Genomic DNA, 20363 nt, shown 5'->3' on the forward strand with positions numbered 1-20363 from the left:
CATTTTTCTAATATCCAGCTTAAATCTGCCTGACACTTCAGGCCATTCCCTTGGGTCCTGTCACTGTGGATGACCACAGAAAAGAGATCCTTCCTCTGTGCCTCCTTTGTGCATCCCATGAATTTAATAAATGATTATCTTATTGTGAGGTACTCCCAAGCCTCACATGATCAAGTCCATCCAGTGTGTGGGAATAGAGTATAATAATAGAGGAAAGAAATGCTAAAAAGCAACAAATACTAAGGTTTGCTTACTCTTGGTCTTTCTAACTTCAACAACAAAAGCAATTAAAGTGCATCAATCAGGTCTTTTTTCTGTGATAGTGATTTTCTCTAGTGTTTTTAACAGCTTGCAAATTCCTATGACTATAATCAGCCTGATCCCCCTGTGCTCCCTGTCAGATACCACAATGGCTATAATCTGGCACCTGCTTGGTACAAAGCTTGGAAGTGAGCCTGGGTGCCCACAGAATAAAAATTAAGTGTGTTCACTGCAGAGGGAGAGGATCAGAGGGAATTTAGGAACACTGGTGACAGCCTTTATTCTTCTCTCTCAGCAAGAGAGTCCTGGCTATGACAGGTCAGAAAACACTGCTATTGTTCTGCCTTAAACCTCCCATTTCCAGATGCAGAATTTCAGAAGGAGCCAGTGTGGGGATGTGCTTCTAATAATATCAGCTACCTCCATCTGTCTCTTTTGGACTGTCCAGCTCGTACCATTGTCAGACTGTTCAGAAAGCAACAAATATTTCTTGACCTGACCAGTTGGCAAATCTTCTTCCTCATGCCTGACTTAGAGATGCATCACCTAGGAAAGCAGTGGGTTTAGATAACCTATGCTTTTTCATCTTTCCAATTTCACCTTTTTTGCAGTGCAGAATCCAGTGAATCCTGTTTACCAGGACGTGTCTCAAGCAGATTTTTCTATAGAAAACCTGTCTCAGATGCTGATTATTCTCTCCAGTAAATTACTACAGTATCTCTGATAGACATCTCTGCAGCTGTATGGAAATGTCTCATTGGCTTAGTGAATTACAGGGACCTATATTGTAACTTCGTTCACATAAGAAAACATTTATTCATGGTCTGTGTTCACTTTGAAATTCCTTATTGGAATGGGAAACTGTTAAATAGCAATCCTCATTGCTGTCTGGTTAAATATAAACAGACCCATGAACTGGATTCTTGTACACAGTGTACAAGCTTTAATTACTGAAAACTGAGAGGAAAGGAAAGGCAAGTGATTTGTAACACTAAACAATCTTCATGTTTTTTCAAATGCTGTTTTTGCCACTGTGTGAAACACAGAGACACTTGAACAGTTTGGCTGCTCTGTTTTGTCTGGGAAGATCCTAGTGTGCTGTGGGCTGTCTTGCAAAGAGATAACAATAGTGATTGGGACTGACAGCTTCACAGTCAGAGATGCAATGAGAAGTCAGGAGTTACAGGCTCCCAGTGGTGGGCCTGGCTTACCTCTCTTTTCACAGAGCCCAGAATTGCCAGAATCTAAGACAAGTGAAACATCTCAGATGGGTTGCATCAAACTAAAAAAGGGAAGAAAATTACGATTTACCTGTAGGTCAGATCACACACTTGTGCTTGCTGTGGGATACTTGCTGTGTGAACTGCCACTGCTCTGCATTTCTTCCTCCTGGACTGGAGAAAGTAACTTGGTCAGAAGTAAAGGAAACCAGTGCTAGCAGGTCCAAAAGCACAGGAACTGCAAAGCAGGGGGCCTGGCAGGTCTGTAACAGCACAGGCAGAACATCTTTATCTTGGAAACACCTTTTGGTTAATGTGGGATTCCTCTCACTGCACCTAGCTACCAAAAATGAGGTGAATAGTACATGCTAGCAGGCTAGGTTCATTTTATAGTCAATGACAAGAAGGGTGTTATGCTTCCCAGATCATGGGCAACATCATTCTGAGAGATATCAGGGATGGGTACAAGTACAGCTATGCAGGTTTTGGAGGAAAGTTTTTTTTAACCTGCCTTTCTTGACAGCAGGATATTAATTTATCATTGGCCACAGTGAGAGCAGAAACAGAGTCAGTGTGTGCTCAAAGCTAACCAGTATCAACATACAGAAATTTCAGGGCTGCATGTTTCTATCTTGTTCACCTGCTGGTTGATAAAGGAAAAAATTCTTACAATTAAAAAGGATCATTATGACAAAGCTTTATCAGACAGGTAGTGAAGAGTGAACTAACATCAAATTGAGAGTCAGTACAAAGGAAAACACAGAAACTACTGAAGGCCTGTCTGTAGTAACAAACCAGAGTGGTTTGTCTGTTTCATTCTGGGAAATCATTTCTGTGACTTTTTTTTTGACAGTATCCTTTCTTTTACTCCCAAAATGAAGAAAGCTGAAGAAAGTCATAGTGAAACACTATCAAAGGTTTCTCAGATTTAATCAAATGCTATCTAGCAGGCAGTGGTATAAGTACTGAAGGAAGCAGCAGCATTGTTTAAGCTAGGCTGAACAAAGCAGTGTGTGTCCTGGGAGCGTTTCGAGCAGGGGCTTTTCCAGCTCTGCCTCCCCTGTGCAAACTGCAGCCTGCAGTTTCTCAGTGTAGGGAAAGAGAGCAGCTCCGAGGAGAGCCAGTCAATGCCAGCCCAGCTTGCAGGCTGGCCAGCAAATGGACACACACACAGGGCTGTGTCAGGATTGTGCCTGGATCTCTGGCACCCCACAGAGGCAGGCATATGGATCCGGGAAGGGAGATGCCAGTGCCTGCTCTGTGCTGGCTCAGTAGATGATTCCTTCTGGTTCCAGCAGCAAGTACTTCTTCATGGACAGAGGGATGGAGAGCAAGGGGACTTCTCGATGACACTTTTCTGACAGTATCGCCCGAATAGCACATCTGCACAAGTGCATCAGTGACCTTGGGGAATTGCTGCACACGGTGAACAAAGAGTCATAGAAATCCTGGTGCCGCTGCAAAATAACCACAAGTGAGTTTTAGGGCAACCGGAATATTTGGAGTAAGGATTTTTGAATTAAAGGGATAACTATGTCAAAGCATGTCATTTGTCCCACAGTTTTGCCTTTTGACCACGTATTTTCTTCTTTAATCTCTTACTTTTCATTTAAATTCTCCCTTGCATTTGCAGCTAACTCATCCTGTTCCCAGAAATCTGACCCATGCAACAGAACCCAGAGGTACATAGTCCTACCCATGTAATATGGCCCTTTAAAAATATTTGCTGGCTTAAAAGAAGTATAAATATCCATATTGAAAAATCTGAAGAAACACCAATCACAGCCAGAATCTTTTCACTGGCTGAGAACAGGGACAGCTGAGCTCCTGCTGTACCACTGACAGGGGGTGCACCAAAAGATAACATTGCAATTAAAATATCAAAAATATGTATTTTTTCAGTGAGTGATATGCTTTTGTCAAATGAGAGATATTAAGTGGGGAAGTCCCCATCCTCTGAGATGTTCTCTTTCAAAAGTGTTCTTTCTAATGGTTCGGTGTGGGTTATTCAAATAATAAGCCTGGATTTTACTCAGTTATAACTCATTGAGAGCTTACCTGCAAGACATCCTCAGGTATGGCTGCTTTCCACTTAGATGTCGATTTGATGTGTTCGTAGGAGTTGACGACTACCTCCACAGCTCTGGGGTGGGAATGACAGGCTTGCAGCACCTGCAGGCAGGATGCATGGAGAACATGAGGAGCGCCAGGAAGCCCTGGCGAGCCTGGGTGCTTGGCACTGCACAGCAGCAAACTGGGACAGACAGAGCCAAACAACAATGAGAGGATAAGGCTGGAGATGCAGAAGACGCAACCACTCTGTGCAAGCACGGCAAGAAGCCCCAGGCTCATCCCCAGTTTAAGACCATACAGAAGTGTTGGCTTAGATCTCCACAGCAGTCTAGGTGGGGTGGGCTTTATCACCCCCGTCTAGAGATAGCTTGTTCATAGCTGGGTTGAGTGACTCAACACCAGGCAAAGCCATGCACAAAAATTCTTCCTTCAGCACATGCAGCTCAGGAACAGAAAACAATCCCATTATATGAATCAAAAATGCAATGTTAGAGAAAAATTTAAAATGTGACGAGAACAAGAGACAGTTCAGAAGTAAGGCTTTCAAGCCGCACAAGGACCCCGACACAAATCTTCTGCTCAGTCATTTTAACTCAACAGGAAAAAAACTCAGTCTATTGTCACTCATATGCAGAGAATAACATTGCATTCACCCAATTTTTGTCTCATGCAGTCTCCAGGTTTCACAAAAAAGACTGCAGAACATCCCTCTGGGATAAATATCCTACATTTTTATAGATAGGCAAATTATGGTTTGGAAGAGTGACCCACTTCATGCACAAAGATGCAGAAAGAGGAGACTTCAGACCCTGCTCTGAAATACTCTCCAAGAGACTAAGCATTGTTCTGCTACAGGCAGAGACTGCTCATCATGGGCTCAAAAGGGCACAATTAAAATTTTGGCATATTATTCAAAGCCTTCTGGTTACTTGACTTGTTAAAACTTTACATATACAGTCAGGGAACTGCAAACTGTTGCTTAGGGTACTGGATGAGAGACAGTAAGTCCTGGCTTCAGCAAGATTACTTAGTTATCTGATATAACAACACTGTTAGCTACTTCTGTCAGTGTCTTGGGCTTTGCAGGTGTTTAAAAACTTTTCAGGAGGGATCCTGCAATACTTTTTTGGTTTTTTTTGTCATCAGCTTTGAGCCCTTAATTCTCACATTTCCTGGGAATAATCCAAAGCTTTATTGAGAAGCATTTCATTTTTAATAGATTTGAATAATTTTTAACTGTCAGATGTGACAAACAGATGTGACAAAGCGGTCTCATTCTAATCTTTGGTGAAGACCATGAAATATGCATTTTATATAACTCAGTGAAACTTGTGTGAAGCCAGGTTTGACAAAGGGATATGGGTTCTCTGAAATGAGAAAGTGAATCTGCTCTGAAAAATTAGGCTTCAACCAACATTTAGAGTTTGGCATTTCAGATTGGTTAAGAGCAAAAATTAGATCTGTGTCTCGTTTCTGGTACAGGCAACTGTAATTTCACTTCAGTTAAATGACATCACTCCTACAATAGGTCATCTCACAATGTTTTGGGCACTCTGGACCCAGACTGACAGGACTCCAGCAAATCTGGATAGTTTGGATCTCTCTTCCCATTCCTGTTCAAGACACCACCCCTCTCCATACCCCTACTGTACAAAGACATCCCTAACCTTGTGGAATTGCAGAGGGTATATCCTAGCTGCTCCATGATTCAGTAGCAGCTGGTAGCAGATGTCTGGCTGAGCAGCTGGCCGCACAGATGTCACTTTTATGATATACTGTAAGGGTGCACAGCCATTGACATCCATGATGTTTGCTTCTGCTCCTGCCTCCAGCAGCATGTGCAGCAGGACGTGGTCACAGTTCCAGGCAGCTTTGTGGAGTGGTGATTTGAAATCCTCATCACGAGCATTCACTTCAGCTTTATAGTCTAGGAGCATCCGACAGATGAGGTGGTGGTCATGGCTGTATATCTGATCCTTATAGTGAAGGGCCCAGTAGGCTGCACAGGCAAGGGGTGTCTCCATGTAGGCATTGAGAGCATCCACCTGTGCTCCCTGTTCCACGTAAAAGGCCACGAGCTCTGGGACACCCAAACGTGCGACCATGTGCAGGGGAGTCTCCTCATCTTTGTTGTTTGTTCTTATGTTCACATTTGCTCCTGCCAAAGAAAGATGATCGGAAAGATGAAGGCAATGAAACACTTGTTTCTCTCTCTGTATGGGCCCTTCTTCCCAAGGAAAAGGTCAGGGTGGGCAACTGGTATGAAAGACGTGTAAATGGAAATAGCATGGATCAATCCTGCATTGGTTGTCTCCAGGGAAACTCTTAGAAACTTAAGGTTCTTGGATCCAGCTTCTATGCTGGCCCCAAGGAAGACCTTATCTGAACAGTCTATTTCAGAGCAGCCTGCAAGTCCAAATTTCTGCCTAAAATGGTTTTTCCTATAAATTGAGGACTGGTGGAGGATGGAGATCATTACTCCTACTCCGAACAGCTCTGCTCTGTACCCTGAAAACACTCCCCGCAGCACCTCGTTAAGGCGAGCCTGGATGAAAGGACATTTTACGACAGATCCGTGGATGATATTAAAGAACCCATTGCCAGGGTCCCGGCGGGGGTCCGGATCCCGTTTCCAAAGCGCGGCGGAGCGGCTCCGGCCGCGCGGTCCGTGCGGAGCTGGAGCAAGAGCACCATCTGCCGGCACGGAGCCGGGCGGGGAGCGGGGTCACAGCCTGCCTCCGGGCTGGAAACACCAGCGATAATGCTCTTAAGCCGTGCTGAGTGTTAGTCGTGTTCGATGTCCCTGAGACGGCATCGGCAATCCAAGTTTGGAGGTGGCAACCAAACGCGGGATCAGCGCTGCTTGCGCTGTCTCCCCAGCCAGAGGGGGATAAACTGCAGTGAGCTGGAGGGATCCCAAGGGACACCACCGAGTGGGGATGGCAGGTGAAAGATGCATCTTGGAAACTTTGGGGCACGGATATTAACTGACACCCTGGCTTCGGCTCTTGGGGGTGCTGCTCTGTGAATGTGCACACCTGACAGGGTTTGCTCCAGACTTTCCCATTCTACTTGGAGTCTCAGCATTCAACTCATACGGAAATCAGAGTGCTTTGGGGGGAAGGGTGGCTTTTAAAGTACTATTATGCTGTTGATGGGTGGGTGGAGAAAGCCTGCAGAATACATCCTTTCACTTGCATTCATCCTCTGCTGTGTTTCATAAGAGTACATTTGACATTTAAGCTTTTCTATGTTAGCAAATTCAACTCCTGCTGTCAGGACTGTTTGCTTTGGGCAGGATACAACTGGCAGTATTTATTTTCCTTTCTACCAAACAAAATAATATGTATTTTTCCAGAAGAAGAAAAGCAATGTTGTTATTCATTTATGACTGCAGATTGCCTTCCCCACAAAGCATGGACTTTGCACTTGGGCTCTGCATCTCAGGAAAAGCTTTCAATAGCAACACATGTAACTAAACCAACCCAAAATCATTTGTATTGCCATGGTACAGTGTGATAAACAGGGGAGTTTCTCTGTAACTAAGGATTTGAACTGTGTTTCTTTTACTGTGTCCTATGTCAGTACCCTTCTGGTCAGGAAATAGTGTGTGACAAATATATTTACGGAAGAATTACATCTATTCATAGCCTCATTTGTTGCAGATGACCAGAACCATAATGTATTTTACTTTGGGAAAACAAAAATCTTATATAACACCTTTTTTTTTTTTTTTCTTCAAGCATGTTTAGATGCATTCATGACAAATGAAAAGATGGCACAAAAAACTGCATCCAGTTTTTCAAGACCAGATCTCAAAAACCAAGCAGCTGGGAAAATTTTATTCAGGTCCAGAAAATTTGAAAAAAGAAGATGAGGGGTGCCCTTTCACATGAAAATAGCTCAAAAGTAAACCTAGACAAAAAAGATGGAAAAAAAAACCCCAAGAGATATGGAAACTCCCTGATTCAGAGGAGCTCTGCTGCTGATGGACTGATTGAGCAGTGGACTGGAGGCACTGAAATGGGAAGCAATGTTGGAGTAAGGACCTGTGGCCAGGGAAAGGGAAAGATGGATGAGGTGAGGAAACAGAACAGGAGAAACTTCCTCTGATTAAAGAGATGAGGACAAGGAGCCTGAGATGAAGACAGGAGATGCTGCTGATAGAAGGGATAAATACACATCTACTTTGAGAAATTGCCTCCTAAGAGAAAGCCCAGACCGTGCTCACCATCTTTGCCCATGCCATGAGAGATACTCCAGAGCTTTTCCTTACCTCTCCAAAGCAGCTGCTGGGCACAAGGCATGGAGGTTCGTGTTGTACAGAAGTGCAAGGGCGCCTGCCCGCTCATGGAAAAGCAGTTCAGCTTAGCTCCATGGTTGCAAAGGATCTTGAGACACTCAACATTTGCCATTTCACAGGCTATGTGGATGGCAGCTTTTCCATTGGGCCGGCAGTTGATTGTAGCTTTGTGATTGAGGAGGACCAAAAGACTCTCCAGGTGTCCATACATGACAGCTATATGAAGCCCAGTTGCCCAGGATATTTTTAATTTGTAGCTGGGAAGCCAGTACCCTGTACAAAGTGAGAATGTGTTACCAGCCTTGGCAAAGACTTTTCTTAGAACTATCCACCTACTGAGAATAATTGAAGGGGAAGAGAGGGCTGGAGTTTAAATGTAATTTACTGTAATTTCAGCAGCACAGTACACACAAAGTTCTCTCAAGCATAACTCCATTTCCATTAAGCACTGTTACTATGTGTGCTGAATAGCCTGCCTTTAGGAGAGATAATTCCCATGTTGACGTACTCTGAATGAAGCTATTAGACTTTTTTGTGACTGGTATAGGTTAAACAAAACAATAAAAAAATGCTTAGAGGGTTTGAAATGCCAACAGCTAAAAAACATGGGGGAAGTGGGATCTCCAACCTGCCAATAGCTGAACAAAGGTGATATCGGAATAAGATGACAGCATTTACTTAGTTCAGTGACTCAACAGACAGCTCATCCTACTGTTTCTGTGTGGGAGATGGCAGGATCTTGCATGTCAGTGGCTGGATTCAGACCTCCAGGGATGCATTACACATGGATGACCCCTGGCAATATACCCCACCTACTGCCCTGAGGAGCACAGAGTGAGGAAATTGGAAGCTGATGTAAATTAGGCTGAGGAGCCAAATAGAAGCAGTGACACTTTAGCACAAAATTTGGCTGCAAAATGTTTGTATTTTTCTCTGAAAATGTCACAGTGATTTTTTCCTTTTTTATTTACAAACAGGTGTAAGGTCAAATAACACATAAATACTTGTTCCCAAATTAGGACTATATGCTTAATGACTGCACAGAAGTGATTGCTATATTACTATTACTATTTACTTTTTTAAGAAAAATAAAGCATCACAATAATGTGCAGAAGGGCAAGAGAAGTCTAAATTATTATTATTATTTTTTTATATACAATACCTGTATCTTAGCTAGAATGTGACTATAAAATTTTCTGGGTTTGATTTATCTATTTCTCCTTGGACAACTCTCTGGCTGAAATCTGTTATCATATAAAAAACATAGAAAAAAATATTAGAGACGTACCATGAGGTCAAATTAATTCAAGTCTGCCATTTTAGTCTCTGGTTTTATGCAGTTTCTCAACACTAATGCAGTTTCTCAACATTAATGTTATATATATACAGTTTTTACAGTATTCACGAGATACAAGCAGGGAGGAAACAAACTGCTGGTGGCAAGAAGAAATTGATTAAAATTTTTCTTCCCTCCTAGATAAATTACAAGTTGGGGGCAAGGAACTGCAGACCACGTCATCTACTCTAGGACCAAATTTTTGGGACTGCCAAAGCCAGTGCTCAAGGAACCCACACTGCAAAAGGCAAGAGCAGCAGCCCTGAGGCCCCGGAGAGCCCGAGCAGGGTGACAGCCTCCTCTGAGGACACTCAGCCTGCTGACTGTGCAGGTTACACTGGCATCCTCCTCATCATATCCCCTCAAACCAGGCACAGAGAAAGTGGGCTATATGCCAAAGTCTCTGCATATAGCAGAGCAAGCTTCTTGAATCCCCTCCCTATCCAGCTGCACGTGCAGTGTTCCCCCTTGTTGCCAGTGAACTGGGATACACTTCAGGCTTATCCCACATAGGGCTTGGTCTTCCATTTATGGCCAGATACAAGCCATAAATTATACATTAACAGCAGGAAAATTATATTTAAAAGCCAAGTTATCACTTTTTATAGCCAAAATTTTCCTGCCTGAGTACACAGTGTATTTCTGTTGCCTGTGCTGCTTGCAGGTGAGTTGTGCTCAGACATCCCCAGGGAGCATCTCCCATGTACTTTGCCCAAACCTGCTGAGACCTCTGAGCTCAGAGGGACAGGGACAGACACTGAGCAGGAAGCAGATGTGGGCTCCATGGGAGACCTCATTCAGCTTACCTGTTTCTTTGGCTAGTAACATAAGGAAGCCATGGTGCAAGCAAGACCAGCATCTTTGAAAGCTCTCAGCCTCTTTGGAAGAGAGGAAGAAAAGACACTCTGTCACCCATGACATCTCTTTTCCACTTCATCACTAAGGGCTATGGCAAAGATCAGAGTGTCAGAATGGTGGGGTGGTGAATTTTTCTCCCCTCTTCATCCTTGAGGAAATCCCCCTTTCATATCACAGTTATCTATCATTCAGAACAAAAGTAAAATTTACATAAGAGTTGATAGAAGTGCTTCCTGCCTTTCAGACATAGTGAATGCAATACTGTGATTTAGGCCATAAAGGTGCATTTCCTCTCTCTCTACTTTTTGGAAAACAAAGAGAATTCTTCAAAAGAGACTAGTTACTGATTGCAGTCAAATGATCTGTGATTAAAAATCCATTCATTAATCCTGTAGTCTCAAACCACAACCAGATTGCATTTTAGTCTTCTGAGGACGGAAGACCTATTTTAAGATAAATTCAGCACAGTGTGGCTTAGTTCATGCACTGTCCCTAAGGGAAGTACATCATGACTGTACTATCCTCACCCTTAAGAAATCAAAAGAGCAAGAACCAATCATTAAATAAGGACTAAACACAGAAAAATAGAAGAGGTGAGATAGTCCCTTCTTTTTGCCACAGAAGAGAAAGTGCATTTGCTGTGCTGCTGCTGCTGCTACTAGAGGTGTTTATCTCCACATATGATTAACTTCTGGCAGAGACTGACCATTACTGCTTTCTAAATACACAAGAAGAGTCTGTTAGCAAGTAGGTCATGAAGTATGTTGATTTTAGCACAGAGCAAACTTGGTTTATTGCTTTAAGTTGTAAGGTTTTGGAAGCTCTTTCAGTGTCTGGCTGAGAAATGGTTTGGGTTTTCTACACTCCAAAACAGATGTTGTGTTGATCGTCCTGGTTATTTTTTTTGTTTTGATAAACTACCACATCCTCACTTTCTGTCACTTGGAAAAATAAACCTTCTCCCATCCAGCAGCATCCAAGGTCCACAGGATTTCCTTAGTTCCCCTCAGCTAGGGAGAATCCACTTTACTTCAACTGAAAATGGAAGACAGGGGATATTTTATGTTTCTAAATAGTCTGTGCATGTGAATGGGTTCATGCAAGAAATGTATACGCCCTATTTATACACCTGCAGGTGTCTATTCTGGTCTTTGCAACCGAGTTCTCAGAGGAAATGGCAAAGGACTCCTCTTTCTGGAGTCTCCTGCAGCTGCAGCACGGAGGCTCGGGCTGGGCTGTGGCCTGCCCTTCACCAAGCCCACACAGCTGATAAGCTCCCCTGCTACATGGCCCTGACCATGTGAGCCTGCTGAGACGGTCCTGCATGTGGATCAGCTCATGCTGCAACTTCAGAGGAGATAAAAGGCCACAGTTCCTTGAAAATCACTCAAAACCCTCTACTTCCTGTCTGGTGAATGCTGCCACATTTACCTTGTTTGTAGGATGCCAGAATCAGGTTTTCATCTTCCACTTCAAACACTGTGTCCACGTCTATTTTCTTTTGGCTCAAGAGCTCTTCCAGTGTTTCAAAGTCATTGGACTTCAGGGCTTCAAGAAAAGCTTTTTTCACCAACTTTGCAGCTGCAGCTCGAGTAATTTTCCCCTCTGTGTTCTCTCCCTCTTTGTATGTCTCCTCCAAATCCATTTCCAAACGTATCTGTTTGTGCTGTGAAGAGGGGCACACTGAGGTGCATAGCACAGTTGCATGCTGAAGTTTCTGAAGACCAGAAGGTAATTTTATCACTCAGTCATGCTGATCTGCTTGTTCTATTTATATGAGGAGCATTTCGGGCATCGAAATGCCACTCTTAGATGTCACCACACTCTTTTGATGAAAGCGAGGACAGACACACTAGCAATTAAAACAAAATAAGAGTTACCTCCATTGGCTTCTTACACATTAAGCTTTGTTAACCACCTGATTACCTTCTGGTGTTGTCCATACACTTATATTAAAATAAGTAGTCCTGGGTGTTGTTTCTCAGCTGGAGAAGCACCCACACTTCCTTTCAGACTTGCCATGGCTGATTTATTGGCCACAAGGGGATGAGATGCTCTGCCCACAGATGCCTTTTAACTAGTGCAATTCAGGAAAAAAAAAATCTTAAAAATCTCCAGGGCACTCTTCATGTGGGAGGAAACCCACTCTTCTCTAGGAGAGCATTCTGCTTACTGGTGCTGAGCTCTGGGGCAGCAAGCAGTGCTCCTTGGAAGCAGAAATGCTGGGACAAGGGGGCTGCAGGGCTGTACAGCCACTTTATGGGGTGGGAGATCTCATACACTGCAGGGGGTTTGTGTGTGAATTAACTCAGCCTATGGACCCAAGCACAGGAGGCTGCTTGGGTCCATAGGCTCTTCTCCTTCCCCTGCTCACCCTTCATCTAAATTCAGAACTTCTCTCACAAGCCCATCACCCACTCAACACTGCACTCTCCCTACTTTTTCCTGTGGTCTTTGCCAGCCCCATCCCTGTACTGACAGCAGTTAGAGGATGAGAACCCACATGTAGCTAGCATGAGCTGCTGCCATGCATCACTTAGAAGTGGCTCACACCTGCACCCACTTGGGCTGCTGGATGAGATCATAGCTAGAAGGACACTATTTACCCTTGATCTAAATTGCCCAGCAAAGCAGACACTACCACAACTGCCATTATAAAGAAATCTTCATATTTCTCCTTCCTGTGAGTTTGGCTGCCAAGTGAGCTGATGGAGAAATGTGAGCCAGGTGACAGTGGAAGTCAGAGCAGCCTCTCCGCTTGCAGGGTTTCCAGAGGCCAGATTCCTCAGGCAGCCCCATCAGCACCCACAGGACCCCTGTCCAAAGGACTGCTCACCAGCTCTCTCCTGCAGCCTGTGCTCAGCAAAGGTGGTACCAGACAGCAGCTCATATTTGTGTGTTCCTTCTGCCTATGTACTTTTGAATGAAAAATACTTTAGAAAAACTAATTCCCCAAGGTCATGCACATTGTAATAGTCACAAGGGGAAGGAAAATGGCTTGCCCTGGTGCTACAGGTCCCAGGCAATTTGTGTCCTTTAAGGTTTAAGACCAGAGTTGGCATTAGGCTCTTCATGCCTTTACATTCCCTCACACAGTACCACCTCCTGCCTACTTTGTTACTTTCAGTAGTGGGTGACTTCAGGCTTTAAAAAAGTGTTGTTCCCTCCCTCGTATGAGGAGAGGAACAGGATGTGAACTCCAGATCTTACAGGCTTCTTGTTACCTGCAACTTTATTTTTAAACCACTATATGCCTGGAAAGTTGGGGATGCACAAAGCACTGATATGTGGCTGCAATCAATTGTCCACCTCAGCTACACTTCTGATTTGGAATTGATTAGCTTTTTATCTCTCCTCTTTCATAAATGGTATTATATGTCACAAGGACGTTCAATCTGGCTGAAAGATGTGTGCTGGGACATCTCTATGCCTCTGTGCTGCTCAAAGGTTGACATGTACAAGCATGTTGCTCTAGCAGATTACTGCACATCTGCTGATCCATCGTGCTTGCTCTTGGTTGACAAGCAAGACGAAGTAATTTGTGCTGGCTTGGCCCACAGTGAAAGACAAAGCTGATTAAAATTACCTTACATTTGTCATGGTCCAAGAGCATGTGAGGATGGAACTGCTCCTCAGACCAGGTTACAACTTGCTCACCTTCATAAATTTGTGTGTCCCTGCTCTTACTCTCACAGAAATTTTTCTTATTAAGTTTAAAAGAGAGAAAGGAAACAATTACAGATATGTATACTGCCTATATAGATGCCTACTGTGGCCTTAGTGTTTTCCTGTAAGCAGTGTTTGGATCTAATATTGAAAAAAATCTACTCCTATGAGTGGTTTCAGTGCAATTACACACAAGAATAAGGAAATGTTTCTATGTTTTGAATTAACAAAAAATCCCCAAAAGTTAGATAGTCTTTTTAAAGAATTGACATAAGTATTTTATTTGCCTGAAGTATAGTCAAAACATATATAATGTTTTGAATATATATGAATACATAAATAGTGTAAGATATGGGGGGAACAAAAGGGTCAAGTTTTTACTATATATCTGTATTTTTGTTGTCTCTACTATTTCCTGCAGACCTCTCCCTCACCATACCACAAGGTGGCAGTTTGATTTTGAAAGTCGACACGGATGTCATCCAATCCCCAGGTCTGCCAAATATTCTGAACATTGTACTGAAAATGTTCAGAAATAAACTGAAATAAAATGCTCATGCTTTGGTTAATATAAATGGCAGTTGCAGTATTTACAACATTTTTGAGTTAGACTCGACGCCACTGTCATGGGTGCTGTGCATTCACATACTGAATCCAGTAAAAAAACATGGTTTCCGCATTTAGGATCAATGGTCTAAATTACAGAGCTAATGAGAAGGCACGTTTTTTCCAGGGAGACAGTTCCTGCCCCCAAGCCTTCCTTCTGCTCCATGCAGTGCCAAACAGCACAGGATTAACTACAGGCACACAAATACCTGTACCTCAGGGGACAGGCTGGATCTGCCCCTCCAAAGTGGCTACAGCAGGTCATAAGAAGCAGATGTGAACGTTACACTGCAAACAAGAGAAGAGCAGATAACATCTCGAGGTGCACTCTGCATCCTGCTTCAGGTGATAGGACCACTGTCCCTGGCTTTAGTTGGGTTGCTGGGGACCCTCTCTCCATCAGCATCATCACAGGCTTATTCTAAAGGCCCTGAAGTCAAGGGAGGTATTTCCACTGCTTTCAGTGGTCATGTCCTTTATTAGGCTGGGCAGCAAGCAGCTGAGCTGAGCAGGGGACAGCAGGCTGCAGGTGAGTGCTTGAGCACCACTGGGGTGGTGTTATGAGGAGGATGATGGGTGGCACAGGGGAATGAATGAAAATCAGGGCTGGGACTGCTCATAGGAAGACAAAGACAGGCTTAAGCAGAGAGTGAGTAAAGGCATACTGGCAGACTGTGCAGAGCGTGGTTCCTGGGAGCCAGCGCCCCTTCCTTGACACTTGCTGACATGTAGCAGTAATCCATTGGCAGCCACGTAACTCACAGCAGTGCTGGGAGCAGCTTGAATGGAATTTGGAGGTGAAAACCAACATCCTGAACTCTATGCTGGGGCAGGCAGCAAGCCAGCAGAAGGAGAAATGCTCCCAAAGAAAGGTGGTGATGCAAGCAGAGCCGTGGGGCTGCTCCAAGTCGCGATGGTGAACATCCTGGCAGTCCCAGCCAGCATGGTCTGGAGCAACCCTGTTCCCCTGGCAGTACTGTGGGGTACAGAGAGCAGCAGCAGATCCAGGGGGTGTCACAAAGGTTCTCCCCTCCCCAGCTCCAGAGGGTCCTGCCTTGCAGCAGAGTCCCAGCACACCTGGCCAGGAAGGCTGGCCAGCTAATGAGGGTTGCTCCAACAGCAGCAGCACAGCTCCCTGGGAAGCACTCTGCTCTGCTCTGAAGCCTTACATACTGAGGAGGGAAAAGTACTGAATATCAGATCTGTGGGCCTGAAGCAAAAAACAGATATTTGAGTTAATCCCACACTTTGATCTCTTCTGAGCAGCTCATGCTTGCAGAAATACTGTTGCAGTAGTGGTCACAGCCCTTCACTTTGCCCTGGCCCCTACAGCATCTGCAGCATCTGACCAAGTCTGCCCACGCTGCTCCGTGGGCAATGTTACCTTGTATATCCCTTGTGCTGCCAAGTGTATCGCTTGTTTCTTGTCAGCTCTCCATTCCCAAACTGGATTAAGCACAGCTCTCATTCATTTAGCACATCTTTTTGGCTAATATTAATATTGATTTTTTTTCACTGCTGCATATCTTTCTGCCAGCCTTACCCATCATTATATTTTATCTGATTTTCTTTTCCCAGGATGCTGACTCTGAGTATGACGATTACATAAATCATCTCCATGCTCCTTGCTTTATTTCTTATTATGAAAAAAACTCTTTAGCTCTGCCAGGTGCAAACTGTCTTCTCCAGGTGCTCAGCTGTAAGTCATCTTTTGAGAAAAATCATCTCTTTAAATTCATCCCTGTGACTGGTTAACCTGAAACCTGGGTATTATTGGTTTTGAATCCTCCACTTGTTCTTTGTTATATTATTTCACTCTTGTTCTCATTTGTAAGGGATGGAAACAGTCTCAGATACTGAAAGGTATTTAGACATAAACTCCCCAAGTCAGTGAAGTACAGTTCCTAGGAACTGGGAACCTGTGCTCCTAGGGGAGTTGGGCCTTGTAGCTTTGTTTCCAGTAAAGCAAGAGTAATTTAGAAATATGGAGCAAGTGGCATGCTTAAGCCTTAAGGTACACAAATGTTGCAAAATCAAAAGCTGATGGTAACAATCCAGAATTTTGTTCTCATGGAGGCTGTTGTCTTTGTGGTGAAAGCTTAGCCCATCCTTCCATGGATTTTATTTTGGCTTTTATGCCTGCTCTTTCCATCTTCAGTCCCAGGGATCCATTTTCCTTTATTCCTGCACATTGTTACAGTTCCTGCTATCAGTGTATTTATTAGCATATTCAGAAGCTCAGGGTTGGATTAACTATTGATATTGGAGTGTTAGCTGATAATTTAAGGTATTTTATATTAAAGAATAGTCCTTCAAAAATTGCTACTAAGATAATTATTAGTTTATCATCCTAGAAAAATTATGTACAAAATGCACTTGCTCTACAAAACCATTGAAAAAAATACCATAAATACCAAGCCAGAATGCATGAAAGTTCTCTTTGATTCAAAGGGCATGAGTGTTGTAAACACAAAGTGTATACACTGAGTTTAAACTCAAATGGACAGTATTTCTAAGACAGGAAGAAGACAAGTCTTGCCTATCTATGCTTAGTGGAAAATTCTCCTCATATTTTTTGCAGTTTGATGTCTAAGTATATATGTAAAACAGTAGATTTGCAACCAAACTTAAGTATGAATGTGAATCTTCACCTCTTCTTTCCTCCTGATGTAGTGCGGCATGGACTATGGTTTCAACGAAGCCTTTGGAAAGCGGTTCTTTAAACACAAGTGTTTCTTCATGGCAAAAATAATTCATTTCCCATAGAAAGTGCCCTGCAGGCAGCTGCATCTTCCCTGCCCACTCTGATGCGGGGCTGCTGCTGCTTGGCCAGGCTCCCTGCTGGGGCTGAACCGTGGCAGCCGTGGCTGAAGATGAGACATTATCATCAGGCTCTTCCCAACAACTTTTGCCTTGCCTGTCAAAGTGAGACTTGTGTAGAGACTTGTTTGTGAGATTGTTCCTATATATTCAATTATTTCCTTGATATTAAATATATATTGAATAAAGTGTCAGGAGTTTTAGGACAGGGAAACAGCCGAAGTTTGAAAGGATCTCCAGTTCTGAAATGATTCTATAATGACAATTTTCTTGGGTCAAAATGCTGGTGTATGAAAATATAAACACTTTCAGCAGAAGCAGTACTGGTGTTTTTTAAACAGACACCAAAGAGCCAGCTCTTTGCTGGCCTGGAAATCTAACTATTCTTGCTCAGAAGGACTGAATTTGATGCAATGCCGAAAGGAAGCATATGGAAGAATCTGCCGAAAGGGTGAATGTGTGGCGGGGGAGGAGGAGGTATCACAAATTAAGCAGTCAGAAACACGGCTGGAGGCAGCAGATAGGCAGGGACGGTGCAGGTCTGGTGTGCCTTCACGATCGCCCCATGCCCAGGGGTTGTGCCAGTGCTTTCATTAATGTTTTCAATCTCTGCTCTTGCCTGTGTTTCCCAACCATTGCTGACAAATCAGTCCCTCACACACAGTGGCTGCTTGCTACATTTCCAAGCAATGTAAGCTGTTCATTGTGCCCATTCAGGGTATTGACCTCTACCTTCCCCCAGCACAACAGATCCAGTTTGAAGATGCAGAAGTGACAATACAGCTGTGTTAGCCTAAAACAGGATAAGCACATCCTCTTAGATGCTGGTTTTATTGGTGGTGGAAAGGATAAATCCTGCTCCAAGTGCAGGAATTCCAGCTCTTGTTGACAGCCATCCAAAATGGGCATGAATGATGCAAGGCTGGCTTGGCTTTGATGCTGTTGCATGGGATGTAGGGCAAAGGGGATGAGAAGTGAATTATCTCCATCAGTGTGGAGTGGAGGGTGTATGAACAACTCTTACATCATGGAATGGAGCTTAATATGCTTATTTACCACCCTGAGACCATTAGTATAAAGGCCAAGAAAATAAAAGAAAATATTTCTCATTTAAGCTTACAGTTGCCTTGATTTACACCAGTTATTAAAATGTTCCCTGAGGAATGAAAATAAGTAATGTTACCATTTACCTCCCGAGCCTCTGAATGACTGAACCAGTAATATGGTAAAAACATCAACATCTTATAGCTATTTATATTTTGATTGTCTGTGTACTGCTGTTTCCAACATTATATAGAATATGTATTGTAAAATTATGTTTTAATGAGTCTGAGTTAATTTACTAGATCTGTATAGAAAAAAGTGCCTGCAGTATTAAAAGCATTTTATTTCCATTTAAAAATCTGTTGCCATAGTGACCAATTACAACTTTCTCAGTAGCTTTGTCTAGGCATTGGATGTAGGCTTTATTTTTGCTTCATTTTATTTTTTTCTCCTGCATTCTCTGGGCCAAGTCCTCATTTAACTCATTTTTTATTCTTGTTATATTCTGTCCTTTTCCAACCATATTCTCAATTAAATCATTTTAACTAAGTTTAAAATAAAGATCACCACTTGGCTTTTACTTTTAAATCATTATGTAAGAAACAAGAAAATACACTGCTGTGCACTGTGGGCTTTCTTTGTTGTCAACAAATTACCCAGACCCAATATAAGAAGTCCTGAAATACCAAAAGCCCCAGGAGTCTGACACCTTTTAGTATCAATGTAGTCATGTCAAAGACCTGGTGAATTGCATCTAAAACTGAAAAGCACCTGGAGAAAACTCTTCAATTTCATGATATTTCAAGAAGATTCTTTATAATTGAACCTTTTAAAAAATCAACCCACTTATCATTCTGTTGCAGCACAAATCTTGTCAATAATGTACTTCCTTCTGAGAAATAGTAACTTAGAGTGCTGCTTTTATATCTGGTTGAAATATATAACTTCTCCAAGAGAAGAATAGGCTAAGGAGCCTTCACATTGCAGTATCCTCTCTACCTAAGGCTGGTGGAAGATTTTTTTACATGGGGAGAGGCACAAGAACATTTCTGAAGCAAGAATAAGTGCAGAGAGGGGATGTAGTTACCCACTTTTGCCACCACAATTCTCAAGATAAGACTTGTTTCCTTGCTAGGCAAAAGAAAGCAAATAAAAGTTTTCAAAGACACACAAGCCAGAGTGAGATAGTTTGGAGGATTAAGTGACTCTTACAGCACACAGTGCTCAGCTCAGACAAGAAAATACTTTTCCTCCTTTGCCCAAACATCAATACCTACAGCATAAATATCTGAGTCTTGAGTTTGTCACATTGTCTCCTGCAAGAGTCTGTGGAAACACTTGTAGGGTGCAATTTCACTTGTCTGAAGATGGAAATCAAAACCAGATCAGATATAGTCCGGAAACATTAAGTGTAAAGTAAAACAAATATAATCTGTGTTATAAATCTGGTTGTAAAGTAAGCCAAATAAAAGAGGGCTACAAATAACCATCTGTACGAGAGTATTTTTAGTAGTAAAGTATAGATGTTTGTCAAAGGTAGTAATTTAATCAATATTTAGATAAGTGAGTTGACTTTTAGAACATGTTTAGTAATAATATGCATAAATAAAATTTAATTAGTAAATAAGGTATGCGCCATGGTAATGTTAGAAACTGCTTTCAAATAATATGCAGAAATAGAACATTACTGTTTTCCTTTTATTAATTAAAATTTTTGCTTACTTAACACTGAAATCAAATTGTGATGCATAATCTGTTGTACTATTCAGCAAATTACTATTTTTTTCTCTTAATCCATCTAATTTCTCACCTGTGAGTCAATGGAAAGTGCACTGAAACATCTGGTCATCACACAAATATGCCTGATTCCTGGAGGAAAGTCCATAGAAGAAGTCAGAAAATTCCCTTTAGAAAAAAAATTCAGCTTTTCCTTCTAAGGATATTCTGGTCTTACTTAAAGTGACCCACTATAAGACAAATCTCCCCAAACCATTGTTATTTAATTCTGACTTATTTTCTTACAAGTGATATGCATTGCTCACATGTTTAAAACTCTGAGAAAGTTGGTACTGCAAAAAGTGGCTGTAAATACCCAAAGTGCTTGCAATCTGAAGTGCTTGCAGTGAGTTTCTGAGGAAACATTTAGAGGAAGATTTGTGTGGTGATGTGCAGTTCT

The 20363-nt window shown here is 42.6% G+C and overlaps 1 protein-coding gene across 2 annotated transcripts; it reads right to left on the reverse strand.

Moving 5' to 3' along the window:
- Window positions 1-476: 476 nt before the first annotated feature.
- On the reverse strand, window positions 477-11790 carry ASB4 (ankyrin repeat and SOCS box containing 4). Of its 2 annotated transcripts, XM_041408496.1 has the most exons (6): window positions 11483-11790; window positions 10000-10071; window positions 7831-8130; window positions 5222-5712; window positions 3540-3653; window positions 477-2938 (listed from the first exon to the last, which is right to left on the reverse strand). In XM_041408496.1, the coding sequence occupies exons 1-6, from the start codon at window positions 11694-11696 to the stop codon at window positions 2750-2752; spliced, it is 1380 nt and encodes a 459-aa protein (XP_041264430.1). In that variant the 5' UTR covers window positions 11697-11790; the 3' UTR covers window positions 477-2749. The 2 variants fall into 2 exon arrangements, with proteins under 2 accessions (XP_041264430.1, XP_041264431.1); XM_041408497.1 differs by lacking the exon at window positions 10000-10071 and having other exon boundaries at window positions 11483-11788.
- Window positions 11791-20363: the final 8573 nt, after the last annotated feature.

The sequence above is a fragment of the Onychostruthus taczanowskii genome, unplaced genomic scaffold, assembly GCF_017590055.1.
Source record: "Onychostruthus taczanowskii isolate IOZ18803 unplaced genomic scaffold, ASM1759005v1 scaffold3, whole genome shotgun sequence".
Taxonomy (NCBI): domain Eukaryota; kingdom Metazoa; phylum Chordata; class Aves; order Passeriformes; family Passeridae; genus Onychostruthus; species Onychostruthus taczanowskii.